Source organism: Ylistrum balloti, unplaced genomic scaffold (assembly GCF_031769215.1).
Source record: "Ylistrum balloti isolate Yb309-2 unplaced genomic scaffold, AGI_CSIRO_Ybal_v1 Utg370988, whole genome shotgun sequence".
NCBI classification, from domain to species: domain Eukaryota; kingdom Metazoa; phylum Mollusca; class Bivalvia; order Pectinida; family Pectinidae; genus Ylistrum; species Ylistrum balloti.
In genome coordinates, this window is record NW_026782553.1 from 70,284 (window position 1) to 86,833 (window position 16,550).

Consider the following 16,550-nt stretch of genomic DNA (forward strand, 5'->3'; position numbering starts at 1 on the left):
CACTTACTGCATCTAGTTTTCCATTCAGTGGCTTCCGTCCAAGCGGCAATGTAATTTTTGCCTATATTCGCACATTCCATCGCCATAGCAGCTGTTACATCACAAAACACTTTGTCACGACCCTCAACACTACTTGAAATGTAGTCATCTTCACATTTGGATATATAATACTTTACATCAATACGTCCTAGGCACATAGAAAAGACCTCGTGCGTGCTAAGAAGCTCACAGAGTTTAGCCGCCTCTTCTGCCTACAATCATCAATATAGCTATTAAGTTGGTTGCTATTCAGCTAAACATACATATAACGATTCATTAATTACATATGTGTCCATATTCAGATAACATCGATGTGAAATTTGCATCCATGTAAAGAGTATACACTATATCAACATCAAATTTGCACAACATATCCAGAAGTTCCCTGTCAGTTGTAATTTCAAGTCTTAATTTACAGAAATCGATTTTCATATCGCAATCAACATCTAACTATGCGCAGTTAGACACTTATATGAAATATTATAAAAGTGCAATATTCGATACACAATGATATATAAAATTAACAAAATAGTCAAGAATAAACCTTATTTCCATAGAATTGAAATGACGTTTAATACCATCGTGTGTTCGTTATATGTGACTCACCAACGCTGAGGACTGATGAATTCGAGTGTATTGTTTTGGAGAATTGACACTGTCGCTGTAGTCATGTGCAAACAGATGGGGCTCAGCCGCGGGGTAATCATTTCTCGCCATATAATCATCTTTCTTGTTGTCGTTGTATGTTCCGAATAACCCGCGAACCTACAACAGCAGAAATATAGTTTATTCTGTAACATGCATTGAAACATGGCATTGTTATAGACATTAAAAACAGTAACCCTTTCAACCATAGCGAACTGAGACCCTGTAATTGGAATGTTCCGCTATTTTCTTCTTCATCCGTTGTTCACTTTATAATGTCAAATAAAAAAAAACAATGTGAATATTAGACTGATTTCAACTTTTCAGTTTTCTTAATATATATATACCTTGTGCATGTAAAACCGATCGAGTGTTAAATAAACCGCTCTAGATTGGTCATACAGGAGCTGGAATCCGAATCCTTTCACCATTATGTATAAATTTGTAGCCTGCTTGATGTAAACGTCTTGGGAATGGAAATAGTAGAAGCTGTTTCCATGAATAACTTCACCGTTGATTAATACTTCAGTTCCTCTAAGTGTTATGTGCGTGCTTTTGTACTTGATGTGAACAGCCGACAGACAATTTCGGTTGTATGACGAATCAATCACAGGACAGCTGTCGAAGGACATCTCAACTGTAAGGTCTGAGCGAGAGTCTTCTTCAGTCTCGTCACTGCGCTGTAATTAGGATGGATATATACAAAAATAATAATAATTTTTTGTGCTAAATCGGGCAGGCTTTTATAATACGATTATTTCCTTTGTTCAATAAGAATGTTTTGTAATTGTTTGACATTAAACGGAGCTACATAAACATTCTATCAGCAGTAAAGAAATCAATCTAAAGCATTGTGAAATATTTTAAATACAATTGTTTTATTTTTCAATAAAAATCTTCTCATTATATAACAAGCTTTTAAATCACTTGAAGCGTTACTTAATCATGTACTATGTGTTGCTTTGCATCAACAATTATTCATTTCCGACAAAATTCCTTCAGAAATGTGAAAGCTTTAAAAGAAAGGAGAAAAAAAGCCGACCTTCAATGCGTGAGATTAACATTTGAGTGAGAATGTGTATGTCTGCTTGTTTGTCGGTTTTCAGAATTTACCTCAACTAAAACGTATTTTGCGACGTTCGGGTCCAGGTCGTATTCTTGGCCATCAAACGTTTCTATATGCGTCACGCCGAAAATTCTAGCCGTGCTCGAACATCGTTCCTCTGTACATATCCATACCCCTTTTTCGCATTCACTTTAATTGCAAAACAGAATCAAGTAGCATTTCGGACTAACTGACAAAGTCATATATTATATATATACGGTGACACGTTTTGTTATGCATAACGGTGTTCAACCTGTGGTACTCACTGACGAACAATATTATCAAATCTAAACAGACATTTAGAAAAACATACTACTTAAAAGTTTTTTTTACAGATTCAAAACATACCATTCGTTGCAATCTCTCTTTATTACATCCCCTGGCGAATAGTATTCCTTGTTGTAGTTACATTTGCATTCGTCGGGCGACACACATTTGCCATCCTGTAAGATAGTACCAACGGGACATTCGCATCCAGATACGCATGGTCCTTTGGTTGAGCAACTTTCTGACAGATCAGCAAATATATTGGAGCATGATCGGGGACAAGGCGAACTGCACTCATTATATACGAGACCGTCGGGACACGATGGAGCTGAAGATAAACAAATAACACAGGCGCGACAATGACTAATTTGTAAAGACATTCACTTTTCATTATAACTTAATAATATTCTTAGTAAAAATCAATGATAACAACAGAACTATAGTATGATTCATATAGAAAACACAACGATAGGGTAGGTATATATACAAATGTAGTTTTGATCAGTGGTTTTAACATTATTTCCTGTCTTAATGAAACAGCTCTACGGTTTTGGTAATTCGTTTGTTTGGCTTGGCTGTAATTGTGTTTTGCTTGAACGTTGCGTTTCACATTCCGGTCCTTCGTACATAACTTATGACAAATAAATCGCTGATACTATATCGAGACAAACATCCATTGCATACTCACCGCAAACATCTCTGCTCCTCCAGGAGACGATTATGTTTACTTGGGCACATTCATGGGCGAATGCGCCTACATGATAACATCGCACATTTTCCTTTTTATCTGCGTCTGCTTTACAGTACTCATTTACACACATCTGGTACCAGGTGACATAGCTAATCTGAAAAGCGGGAAAAAATACTGACGCTATCCTAATGTTCATTTCCCCGTAATAAATTTTCTAAAAACAATATAACATCGTTACTTTAATACAACCGATAGTTTAATGATTTAGGGTAATGTATGGGTATGTCGAAAATGTCCGTATCAGTTGAAATCAATAGGAAATTATCATTTAACTTTTTGTTTGTTTGTCTTTCCAATCACCCAAATTAAACTCACCAGATACAACACAATGATTTAACTCACATTAATTGTCATTACGCAACATAGTTTGATTTGCATTTGCAGATATATTACATAGCAATATGTGTATCGAAAGCAATCCGTTGTTAAATCGTCTACAGAAATTATTCTTAGTATTTTTTTTCGCTATTTATCCATTGCAACTCGTTTGTAGGGAAATCTTTATATATATCAGGAAATAATTTACAAACCTTAGCCCTGCAATCTCTAAAAAGACCTGTTCTTAATATGCCACAGGCTTCCATGGCTTCTGATTTCATAGCAAGGTCGTGACAGTTATCGACAATTGGTCCTGTTGGTGAGCACTGAAAAGTAGGATGTTTAATGATACACCTTTATCGGCCAGTAATCACAGCGAATGAATGTGTCAAAGAATAGTTGATTTTAGGGTCACGGTTAAATCTTTATATAGATTCAAATATCTGATCATGTAATCCGAACACAAAATACGAAGAAATTCTACATATCAATCAATATATTTCGAATGATAATAATGATAAACTATATATATAATTCTTCTTCCTTTTCATAAGACAATGCTGACATAGGTAACAACCGTTTTCTCAGATTAGGATATGGCTGGGTTAGGGGACTTTACCAAAGTCTTCCCACAGGTGCGAGTAATCAACTAAAGGCCAAAAATTAAGGCAGTGTATATGGAGACATGATGAAAACTAGCTCTTTAGAAAGAAACTTCTTCTGCTTCATCTACGATCTCTGGCACTAAGAGTGGACACAAAGCATAGAGACTCAAAAAAGAAAAATACATCAAGATTCGAGTACACGATAATATAATGAAATACAACATTCCATCTAATTGTATCATTAGACTATCTAATCATCTGAACAAACCAAAACGGTGAAACCTTATCTGATCTAAATGGAATGGTGCACAACTCTTACGACATGCAGATATATATAGTAGTTATATTCTTTTTTCGTCCCCTGGACGGTTGACATGATAATAGCTTTTGAATATCAAATTAATTGCGATACACCAGAAGTGAAGGATTACCTTATTTGAGTTATACTTGCGGTTCAAAGTCTCAACTTAAGGGTTGATTGTTAGGGAGCTCACAATGACAAATATGTAGCTACAAATACTGCTTCAGAATATGATAAGCATGTCCGATTTACCAATGAGATCACTGTGCTTTATTATTTCATGGCGATTCTTGGGTGCCAATTCCATGTATAAGGATTAGTAATTACTTTCTAAGACTGCATCAAAATACATCATCATTATCGGTAAACAGCAGCTTTGACTTGGTAGGTTCGGGAACTATGTTGTTATTTCAATGTATATAAACGAGCTAATAATAGGAATGCTTACCGAGCTGTCTGTTCTCCATGAATTTCCAAAATTAGACGGATTTGTCGTAAGATCACCGGCTTTTGTTCTTAGATCATCTGTAACATTTGTAAAATATTGTCGCAGTGTAATATATAATTGTAAGATAGACAAAATATTCTACTTGTTACAATAACAACAAATATTCAACAATCATCCAATATACATTTGAACATAATCATTCATTTGCAATAAATCGCCAAATACAATGACAACTCCGCAGATACGACTTCGATTGCCTGCTTTAGCTATCATGTTGATCGAAGGTGAGTAGATAATTTATTTCCTCTCTTCTTTCCTGATTAAACTATTTCATAGCGCATATTTGCATTATCGCACGTTTGGTGGAGTCAGCTTCCCTTTTTTAATTTGGTTTTAGGTAGACCTTCAACCTGACGGTAAGGGATAGATAGCCTATTGTCAACATTTAGATAAGATGTTTGGTCAATATATCCAGATTCAGGCATCCTAATATTTTAGTACATTCTTATTATGTCCACTGGTTGCCTAATCATATTTGTTGACGTTTTCTTTAACAAGTACCACAAGTGCAATGATGTCTGAATGTTGAATCGAGAATTCAACATGTTTTATCCGTTTGCAGAATAAACATGAAACAAAACAATAATACCAAACTATATACTCATGGTTGAGATTTTACCTTTAAAGTCGTCGTTGAAATTTCCACAGAGCCCACTTGCAGTTCCATGGAGACTGTCGTCAAGTGTGAGATACAGTGTTGAAAAGTAATCTACTTTCAGTCTTAGATTATTGTTCGCCGTTGTAATCATTATCCAGTCGCCCTTCTTTAGAATATCGTACGCTTAAAAGAATAAAAAATGAAAAACTACTTACGATAACCTAAACAAAAATTCCATTATTTTCCCCTTAAAAGGTATAAGTTGTTTTCGTTTTGTTGAGTTTAGTTTCCTTGTAAATTTGTGGATTATCAATATCTTAAGATAGAGTCTATTAAGAGCAATATTACGCAAAATGTACATCAATTAATGCTTAGACTAAGCTTTTATTATCTACATTTAAAAAAAAAAACCGACTTCATCTTTCATAAAAGATGCGTGGCTGCATTTTATTTTTGTAGTGATCAGGTCTGAAAGGAATATACTTTATCCTATAACAAAAAATACCAACTCATTTAAAACTAATGATATGACAATAACTGGTAATTAAAGTTATTTCCCTTTACTCACTATTTCCATTTGTGCTTTTGGCTTCAGTAGTGACTTCAAATTTGTCGCCGTCTACGTAAACCTCTCCGCTCTTCACGGATACTTTTTCGCCAGATGCAACAAAAATTACGACTTCCTGCAAGAATACATATCAACGAAGTGTGTTCAGTAAGTGTTAATGGATTTTTTTTATATCAGATTATGTAATTGTGGTAGCTTTCCTACGATCCGCATCAAGTTCATTCACATATCGTTACTTAACTGTAAGTGTACTCGATAAAAAAATTTGAAAACATTCCATTGAAGGCATATTCTTTTGTGCATATTTATTTGATAATAACGCAATGCATACATATAAAGCAAATAAAAGTACTCACCTTTCTGCAGGTTTCAAAATTATCGCAGTTGATAGGTTCAACATCAACCTGCCATTTGCCTTGAATGTCGGCGGCAAGAGTATATTTACAATTCCCTGGGAACTGATATTCGCGACCATCGAATGTTCTGTAGTAGCTGATCCCACAGTTAAGGCATGTTCTGAAGCCAACGTCCTTTGTCTGTTCAACAACTCCCTCTCCGCCATAAATAACTATAATGTTTTAATCACATTGTTAAAAAAGATTGATCAGTATTAGCTGGTACTAACAATGTAGTATTATGAATAAAGTCCTTTTAAAAAATCCGTAGTAGTTGCATATGCAGCAACGATTGTTTCGCCTAGCATAACCATACGAATTTACATTACATTGATACCTGTCAATATTTCACTCAATTTGCTGAATCTTTATTTATTAATAGCGGTCGGCATTTAAAATTGTTATTACTATTTCTAGAGTCGTCCCCTATTTATCTTAAATGTGTTATTTTTATTCGTTCCTAGAATTGAGAGTTTCAACTCTAATGCCAGCATGTAATTCTAATTGTGTTCTGCTCATCCCATTCTAGTTTCAAAATTACTTTCGTTCATGTTTGTTTCTTTGTCGCCTGTTGGGTTTCATGAATTTAGAATCTTAGCATCACCCCCATTCATAAAAGTACGAATCAGCTGTTCGCTGTAGTTTGATCATCGTGGATCCTAGTTGCTAGCAATTCGATTTGATACTGATTGTATAACCAGCATGGTCGAAGGACGATCTGCTATTTTTTTTTATTACAATTTCCATTTAAAACTTAAAATAAAATAGACATTGTGGTCGATTTGCGATTATCTCATCTTGCTGAGATACATTTTTTCCAAAATCATTTTCCCATGTTCCCCTTTCTGCGAACCGTTGTGCAAATATTTACGTCTCTTTGGTGTCTAGTTAAGTCAATTGATATCACGAGTCGAATTCTGTATTAAAAATAAGATTTTGTTAATATTTAATCACTAATTACCAGAACAGTCTTCACATTTGCCACCACTAGCTCCCCAGCCAGCACCACCACCTTTACAGCATTCGTCTTCGTATGTTAGTTGATTAGCGAATTCTGTCGCTTTCTCGCCATGGCAGTAGGGGCTAGTGTAACAGTATTGTTTAACTGCGTCCACGTCTGTTATAAAGAGAACATTGATTCTTGATAAAAGAATGATCCACCTATATTTATCTCTATATTGTTTTCCACAAAAACCTATATCTCATCAGGAAAGAGTACTGAACATAGTAACGAAATATAAAATAGATATCGTACATATTGTATATTCACACATGTACATGGTCGTTACATTTTACATTTACGTATATCTTTGTTTAAAAACTGTTGGCATTGTGTTGGCACAAAAGGGATAACATAAGTTTTATACATAAGTATGTGTTTCTTATTCCGTTAAGAGCTGACCATGGCAGATCTTTTGGATTACAGGCTTTTAGAACGTAATGCTATAGTTGTTTAATGCGTGCGAAAAGCTAAAATATTAGCAAATTCACTAGTTCTAATAGCATTTTTGTTTGTATTGATAATATGAAATTGTCTTACTTTACATATACAATGTTTGTTTTATGTATTATGAATTTATATGTATTACACATGTAAGATAAATAAGTCGGCATGTACATTTAAGATATTGCAAACTTAGCCTACCTAACTGGATCTCATCACAGAATGTTCCAGTGAAACCCGGCTGACAGGTACACACGTGAGGGCTAGTGCATCTGCCATTGTTGGAACATGGAGGCTCACAAATTGCTTAAAGAAAAAAAAAAAAAATGAAACATTGTGAACATAAAAAACAACATGAGAATCAAAGAAAACAAATATTTAATAACGGTGTCAGGTAATATATTGGAATGAAAAAGTATCATTAGGGACATTACACATTTTTTAACTATCTTCGTAATAAAACGTGGTTTACCTGTTAAACAGTCTGAACCCGTCCATCCTGCGCAACATCCTGGTATTTTAGTTGTGTAGGATCTATTGCAAAATAGGAATACATTAGGATTGAACAGGCCAAGTTACCAACGCATCTTATCAATCTTATTAGCAGTTATACATTCAATAATTTTCAAAATCAAAAGTTAACACATATGATGACATTTGTGTATGTTACATTTGTGATATCGCACAACGCACCAAAAACAAACGAACAATGTGCATGCATTGTCCGCATAATACAGTTTATGCGCAAAAAATTGCGAAATGATCGCATATTATGCACGGTTCGGTAAAACTGGTTCTAGTAACATTACGATTTGAAAAGAAACAGAGAAAAAACCTGCAGTTATGACAAAACATGAGCATTAAATGTTGATTGGTGATTGCTAAGGTCTTTTTTCATTTGATGTTGAACGATATACATTCGGACCCAGCCTCAATTAGTCTCTCAATTGTATAGCGTCACCCCCAGAGAGTGGCAAGTTGTGTGACTCGGGCTGTAACAATTACCTGTATAAAGGATAGGTTTTTCGTTTAATATGCATATCTATACATTGTATATATACTTAACAAAACATCGCGTTACCTCGGTTAATTATGCAGATACGTTTCAGTTACCAATGCATTCTAAAGGAATATCTGGATTAGTTGCCATCATTTTCTAAATCTATCCATGTAATAAATTCAAATATTGTCTCATAGAACAAAACTATATCTTTCACTTTACTCGACCTTTGTTCAGTTGAATTTCGAAATACGCCTCATGCACTATCTTTATCTCTTAAAGTTTTACGCAATGCCGCGTCAGTCGAGAGCTGAGAGGAAAAGGGCCAAATCGGTTTTGTTGTAGCCAACAGTTATTTGAGGCAATCTTTGATGCAACCGCAGCAACTTCCGACTGTCCAACGAGCGCCCGATCTCACGAAACCCGTCTTATACATTTGCTGCATTTTTTTAAAAATGGTTTCTTCCCGCAACCAAAACACCAATGACTTGACCGACGTGTACACCGTCAGACAATCCGTAGCAGTCTGAAACGTCACCAAATATGTGCGCGGAAGCTTTATACAGGCCCCGTCCTAATAGGATATCATTGCATCTGTCTCCTTGATTGGACTTGGCTACATCCATGATTAGGTTTGACGGTAGAACAATAGTTTGTCGATATATTGTTTGAATATGGCAGAACAATTTTGGTGTGGTCTGCACAATACCCCGATCTGAACCCTATAGAGCACATCAGCGATGTTCCTGAAAGGGAGGGAAGCTTTGGCCAAATTCGCTCTCCATTTTGCAGGTTTTGCTTTGTTTTAGATGTATATTTTTTATTTGTGACGTGTTATATGAGAGGCGAATGAATTGATGATAATACGTTTTATTTGTGGTTGCGTGATTTAAGCCCACCGCGGCAGATTCCGTTATAATGCATGTTATGATACGAGTGTACGTGTAGATCAGGATACTATTTACATACATAATATATGTACTATACCCGAACTATTGAAAATGCACTCCAACATACAAATACTCTAATTTTGAATGAAATTCACCGGTATGGTAAAGGTAATTTCAGAAGCGATTGGTTTTAAACAAAATGCAAATGCAAATGAAATCAAGGACACGGCTATTGTAGATGTGTGAAATCTTGATTATTTCAATTTCCATGTGGTGAATTGTGCTTTTCTGGATAGCAACATTCATGCTTTCTCAATCTACAGTGTTTAGAGCTCCCGATTTAATGCTTTTAGTGATCTCATTCGGAGACATTCCTGTTCTTTTTGCGATATGAAGATGGAAATGTTGGATGCCAGTAAGGTTGCCTATTGGTACCGTTGTTGCGTACTGAGAACGTGATAGTATTTTATCGGTCAGAGTTCACCTCAGTAATCTCAACGAAAAATTAACATAATATCTCATTTTCATACAAATAATGTCGTAACCTTGCCTCATCGTTTGGTTAACTCGCTCATTTTAAAATGAATTATGGAAACTAATTAGATGGGCAGTACTTTTCGAATGGCTCATACAATCATACTTCCGGCATATAAATATGGCATCACACTTATGTAATTAAGAGATCGCACTATGCCAAAAAAAGTATCCTTGTCACTTGACATAACATAAAGGGCATATGGATACTAAACGTCACTTTGATGTTTGAGACATATCAACTATATCAGTGTTTATGAGACACGTACCAAGCAGTTCATGATTTTGGTTTAGATTTTGTAATAGAAGTGGTGTATTTTAAAGGTAGAATATTGAAAAGCAACATTATGGTAACGTGACATTTCACTACGCAGAGAATGCACGAAAACATAAAGTCCTAATACTAAAAATACAAAAATTATTTACAGATTTGCTACATATGGGTTTATAAACTTGATATGGTAAAGCGAATTACGTTCGAAGATTAGTAATGCACGAATTAAGCTTAACGTTGCCGTAGTATGTCAATGTTGATCATGGGTGCATCCCAAGCATTTAGAACATCCAATGTTCAACCAAATACTACATTATCGCGAATGCCAATCGACGTACATGCACATACATATTTATTGGTATTCATGATATGTTTGTCCCGTACTGGCAGCACATATATGTAGCGATATTGTGCGGTAGCCGGGAAATCGGAGGTATCAGTTAAACCATTATTTATATTGCTAAATTCATAGCCAGTTCATTGTACTACTATGATTCTTTACACCTGATTTAAAGCTAAATGTGCGCGCTTGATAATAGAACTACTTTGATAACATTATAATGAACAGGCAAGCACATCAAATGACTATGACGAAAACATTTTAATTCTGTAAATGACAATAAAAAATGAAGGTTTTCCGTTTCAATTATGCAACACTCTTTGATAACCCCTAGGTGTCGAACGAACATAAATACATTATTGACAGTTTGATTTTAACCATGTGTTACATGGTGGCTTGCCGTGCCTTTACTATAGTTTACAAAGGCAAAATCGTTACCGAAAGAAAGGTTATTGCTCATACATCGGTGATTAAACAATGGTAACTGCGTGTCAAGCTTAATTTTATCTTAATGGCAGAAAAAATAACACATGTTTATAATCCCAAACTTTTTCTGTCCAGCACATAAAAATCACAACGGACATTGGTAACAATTTCTAAACATCATTTTTGCAAGTGTAGAGTACCGATGTTACATTTATTTAATATAAATCAATAGAGTTGTATGTAATATTTCAATTCCTTCTATGTTCCATAGCAAATATATTAACATTTTTATATACTTGAAACACATCGTTCAGATTTTGTCGATATATTTTGCCCACTATCATTTTTTCCCTCTACAAATATCGTCATACGTATTTAAAATACATGTTTCATTGGCAAATAAAATTTGTCACTTACCTTGAATATATGCACTGCTTATCTACATATTTGGGATCGTTACCTGTTAATAGATAAAAGAAAAAAATCAAAGTACTGGATGTACTGAGAGGCTAAACGTATTGAAAAATGTTAACAAATAACCGCTAAGCTATATTACTTTCCCCATACTCCTACACTTTGGAATGCAAAAATTACTAAAACAAGAGAACCAGAGGCTATTTTTCTTAATTTTAAGCGATTTTATATCTTCTTTAATTCTTATTTCAAATTTGACGACCATGATGTGAATAAATCAAAATAGGTAAAAAGAAAAAAAAAAAAAAGAAAAAATAACAAAATACACACAGCCATATATTTATCGCCAACAAGCCAAATGATAAATAGCTTTATGATGAAGTTGACTAAATAAAACCTTTGAAATACCCAAGATGTTGCAATTACTATCCTATCGATATGAGGATTTAAACAAATCGAAAGGACTTTATACCTACTTCTTTATTTTGAATGTATTGCATAGTAATAGTCCTTACTTATTATAATCATATTTGTAGTTGAGGAAAGTAGATAAGGTATACACAGTATTTCAGATAGATAAAAGTGTAAGTAATTACATTAAATGTATTTACATGCCTATCTTCCTTGAAGTATCATGGTTAAACTTTTCTTCCAGTAATTATGTCTATAAAGGCATAGTTCTATGAGATTAAACCAGACTTCCATATATATATATACAAAATTTACAATATTTTCACTATAGCTACTACTATTTCTGATCTCCAATGCATTAGATAATGTCACCATGACATGCTAAATGAATAAATATGTTATGGAAATATTTCGTTTTAGTCAATTGATAATTATAAACATGAATATTTTGGGGTTTTTTTATACTCGCTTTGTTTGAAAGAATATTTTCATTTCAAGGAACTTTGATACACATTAACAAACATTGAGAAATCAGCACAATCAACCTTCATCAAATAAAACTAAAAAACAAAAAATATAAGTTATAACAAAGTCAACATCATGATCAGTACAGTATTAAAACTATATCATTCATAAATCATGAGGACCAAATGTACCTTGCCTACGAAGCGCAAACTTTTTTATCTTCAAAAACTTGAAGAAAGTGTCATGGCGGTAGATGTGAAAATCCTGAAAAAGCGTCATATCGGCGGGTGTGCGCGGAGGACGAACAGTCCAATTTTGTGACGTCTAATGAGGTAAAGTGATGTTATATATTAAGACGATCTTGCCACAACGACAAGGATGAAATCAAAATTGATTTTCTGTTTGTATGTTTTGTTTGTTTATAAGTGCTGTTAGTTGATAATTCAAACCAAACATTTTCTCAATGTGCGACAATTGTCAATTGGTGCGTTACTCTCGTTTTTTTTTTTTTTTTTTTCATAAATAATCACCAGTTTTGATAGTATCCTGTTCTGTATAAAACTAGTTCTTAGACCATTATTTCTAAATTTCTCTAAACTTCTTTTTTAAGTTTACAGAAAACGTTGCCCTATAAGTCATTAGTGTCAAATATTGGTCTCGAACCCATAACGAATACTACTCATTTGATCTTTTTTGCGATATCCTTGAAATTATATTGTTCTATATTAATTTGAAAAATAAACAAAAAAGCTGTTTAAATAAAACGCAATTGGTGAGAAATCTACACCAGATGATCGTTAATCGATGATACGGACGTACATCTCTTGGTCAGGATACGTACATGTGTTCACAGTTAGAACAGCTGTTACTTTTATGAAATGTGGTTTTAGTATAGCATCGAATACACTCATATAGATATTATATTTCTTATGATGTGGGGGTAACAAATGCTTCATCGGTTTGATTTCGAGTTGTTGTTAGTAAGTGTACATCCGCAAGAATTTTAATGATACCTACTTACAAATTCCATTTAATGAAGAAAAATCTATATAAATGGATCAAATAATAACTCTGGACATATAGATTATGTCTTAAACAGGGTATTTCACTCCTTCTAGTCGTGCTTCGTCGTAAACAAAACACTACGCGCCCCTTGTGTCCCCGTTTCACATTCACAATATACGTATTTACTGGACTAAAATTGATGGGACAAGTTTTGGCGGTCGGCGGTGTATTCAGAGAGACTAAATAAATACTGAATTACATAATTTTAGATAGTTATATTGAATCATGAAATATAAGGTCGATAACTTTTAAGGATATGAAAATACTTCATCGTTCATCGCATTTATTAACTAAAAGCAAAATAGTAAATCAGTACATCCGCAACTATAGGGGACATTGAGATTATAAGGTCATATCTGAAGCAAATATGAAAATAAATATCCAAATTAGCACGAGATAATAACAATACATCTTTGAACGTCTGAAGCACAACATATTTTAAAAATCAATCATGTTTCGGTCATGTTTCTATGTGTGCTTTGTTTGATTATAATCGTTGCTGTACTATATGTTAATATAAAACATTATAAAAAACTAAAAGGGAAAAAATCGCTGTACTTACCCATTAATATATTTAGTCGGTTGTCATATTCCTCTTGTGTGGTAAAACTTTCCTTCATCAGCAACGTGTATCGGGAATCAAGAAGTATCAAATCTAGATAGTCTTTACATGGAGCTTCTGTTTGATTAGTTTTCGTCACGTCGACCATACAGATATTTTCCCTGAAAATGAAACATACTTTTTGCATTTACGTTAGTCAGCAAAATTTGATATTCCGCATTCTGTTATCAACTTTTACTAAATTGTGAAAATTAGTTTACATGTATGAAGTCGCACGAGTGGTTAACTCAAAATATTGCATTCAATATACTTACAGAATTCCAATGGATTTAATACAAAACCTTCTGCGAGTAGGCTAGTGTATAACGGTTTTAATACGGTGATATGTTTAACTAGAGTGACTTAAATATTACCGTGGTATATTAAGGTAGTAAGTGTAAATGAGAAAATGATGCCATTATGTTTTTTTCCAGATCCATGTTAAGTAATAGGTTATTTTTTTTATGATCTACTGTTGATTCATGCATGCTTGCTTGTAAAGATATCTTGATACTTTTGTACTGTTTATACTCTGCATTTACACATACTTGAAATGCTTCATACATTCAATTTTATTCAATATATAATTAACTGCCTTATCTATAATATCATAACAACCATTATACATTGGTGGTCGTATGGTTAAGTGATAGCGCGCTCGCTTTTCATATAGATATCCAGGGTTGGATTCCTGCGAAGAGATGAACAGGTCTTGGAGTTTTCCCATGGTGCTCTGGTTTCCTCCGTAGCGTGCTTTCATTGGGTTGAAAAGAGTGATAATAAGTTCGAAAATTTAGGAGAATAGAGGTTCCTTTATCACAACTAGTACTTAATCTGGGTGTGACGTTTCAATGACTACACGGTCACCTTCATCAGACAAGTAGCCAGTGTTCAACTACTAGCACTTCAGTACGTAGCGTGCGAGATGTTTGCTTTGTTTTTCATATGGTCATAGACGTGCGCGAATCTATTCTTAATACTATCAATGCCAAAAAGTTCATTAGAAACTTCTAGTGATCAAGTGAGAGAAAGAATATACGTTATCAACCTCAAAATTGACGCAAGCGATAAAACACTACCCACCGCTAAGGTAACCGAACGGTTACCGAGTGACGTTCTCTACATTATCTACTGATAAAACACTAGTAGCTAACAGTCTGAATTATGCCAACTCCCAGACAAAATTTCAGTTGATCATTCTATAGTACTCTTTAAACATTATCAACCCGATGGAAATGTTCCGAAAGAAGTTCGAAGGTCATTTCGCAATTCTCGTAAAAATGAATAAAACTTAAATTTATTTAACCATTATACGTTAACATATAATGAAGCAAACATCTTGACTGTAGCTTTCACCGTAACATCTCTCCATTACACACGAATGGCGTCATATAAGTTATTTTGAAACAAAAGGAAAAAAATCCTATCAATTACTAACTTAGACAAATCATTTTGGAAGAAAGGGTTGGAAATATATGAAATGAAACAGCACATAACTATTGTATCTAAGCGTGCTACTTTTTGGAGGGATCGTTTTATTTGATTTAAACAGGTTGATTGATCATCGCGTTTCTCTTAATTCCAATATTTAAACTTTCATGCTATATATTTTATATCACTTTAAAATTTAGCTACTTGATCCATCGCATGCCATAAGACTTCAATGATAAATTTTCATGCATTGTTAAGGAGCTTAACTCAGACGTTTCAAAGTGTAACTCTTTAACCAGTTTTTCATCATTTTCATCAACGTCCTAATGTTTGAAAACATTAAAACGCTACCGCATAATAATGTGTTTTAACTGTTTACGTGTATTGAACAACATTTTATTTAAGAATGATATCAATCACCGGCTGTGTAGCGGTGTAAGTTGTTTCTATCAAACATGTGACGTAAAGAACACTAAACCTAACATATTCAAATCAGTTTGTTAAGTGAAGCAACAGCTGTCAAGGATGAAACTATCCGGGTGTGTCAGAATATATAGATCTACTTAATGGATTTGTATTGTGAAGTTACAAAGGGTAATTTCCTTTACACGAGATGTTGAAATCTAATTCAGGTTTTTATGACCTGTAATCTTTCAAAGCGTAGAGGAGTCATGCACATACTATATTGCAGCAGCTTTGCAATTGTAGTGTTTCAACACATATTTTGCACTCCAATGTTAATATGTAAGCAAAATAACAGTCACTACCTGAATGGCAACTTCCAATTATCTTTATTCAGACTCGTACTATAAAACTGCATGACACATTTGATAATTTATTGAAATTGTTTTATACTTTATAAAAGTAATCACTTAAAGAACGAACATGATACAGTGGTTTCTGAAATAGTGTAAGTGTGGTATTCGGGTTTAAACGTCATTTGTTTTTTATGAAAAGGTGACATTGACAAGTACGTTGAATTGGCAGTATATTTTATTTTCCAGTAATCAAAAATGCAGTGATGCAAAAATCGTTTCATTCAGAATGAATTCAGTGTAGGTGATTTCCAGTCATCGGCTTTGGAGTTGGCCGGTTAAAGTAATTCAATATGATAAAATGAAACTATTGTTCACTGCGACAAAGACAATAGAATCT

At 34.0% G+C, this 16,550-nt stretch overlaps 1 protein-coding gene across 1 annotated transcript in view; it reads right to left on the reverse strand.

Annotated features, from left to right (window-relative positions):
• Positions 1-14,724, reverse strand: part of LOC132559867 (mucin-2-like) — a 63,013-nt gene extending 48,289 nt beyond the window's left edge. Inside the window, exons 1-15 of the mRNA XM_060224498.1 lie at positions 14,591-14,724; positions 13,926-14,086; positions 7,746-7,850; positions 7,062-7,217; positions 6,062-6,273; positions 5,706-5,820; positions 5,159-5,320; positions 4,480-4,556; positions 3,338-3,451; positions 2,745-2,901; positions 2,138-2,384; positions 1,798-1,939; positions 1,032-1,364; positions 646-804; positions 8-251 (exon numbers count right to left, since the gene is read on the reverse strand). Coding sequence (XP_060080481.1) covers positions 8-251; positions 646-804; positions 1,032-1,364; positions 1,798-1,939; positions 2,138-2,384; positions 2,745-2,901; positions 3,338-3,451; positions 4,480-4,556; positions 5,159-5,320; positions 5,706-5,820; positions 6,062-6,273; positions 7,062-7,217; positions 7,746-7,850; positions 13,926-14,086; positions 14,591-14,724 — 2,518 coding nt within the window. The remainder of the gene's footprint in view (positions 1-7; positions 252-645; positions 805-1,031; positions 1,365-1,797; positions 1,940-2,137; positions 2,385-2,744; positions 2,902-3,337; positions 3,452-4,479; positions 4,557-5,158; positions 5,321-5,705; positions 5,821-6,061; positions 6,274-7,061; positions 7,218-7,745; positions 7,851-13,925; positions 14,087-14,590) is intronic.
• Between the last annotated feature and the right edge of the window lie 1,826 nt (positions 14,725-16,550).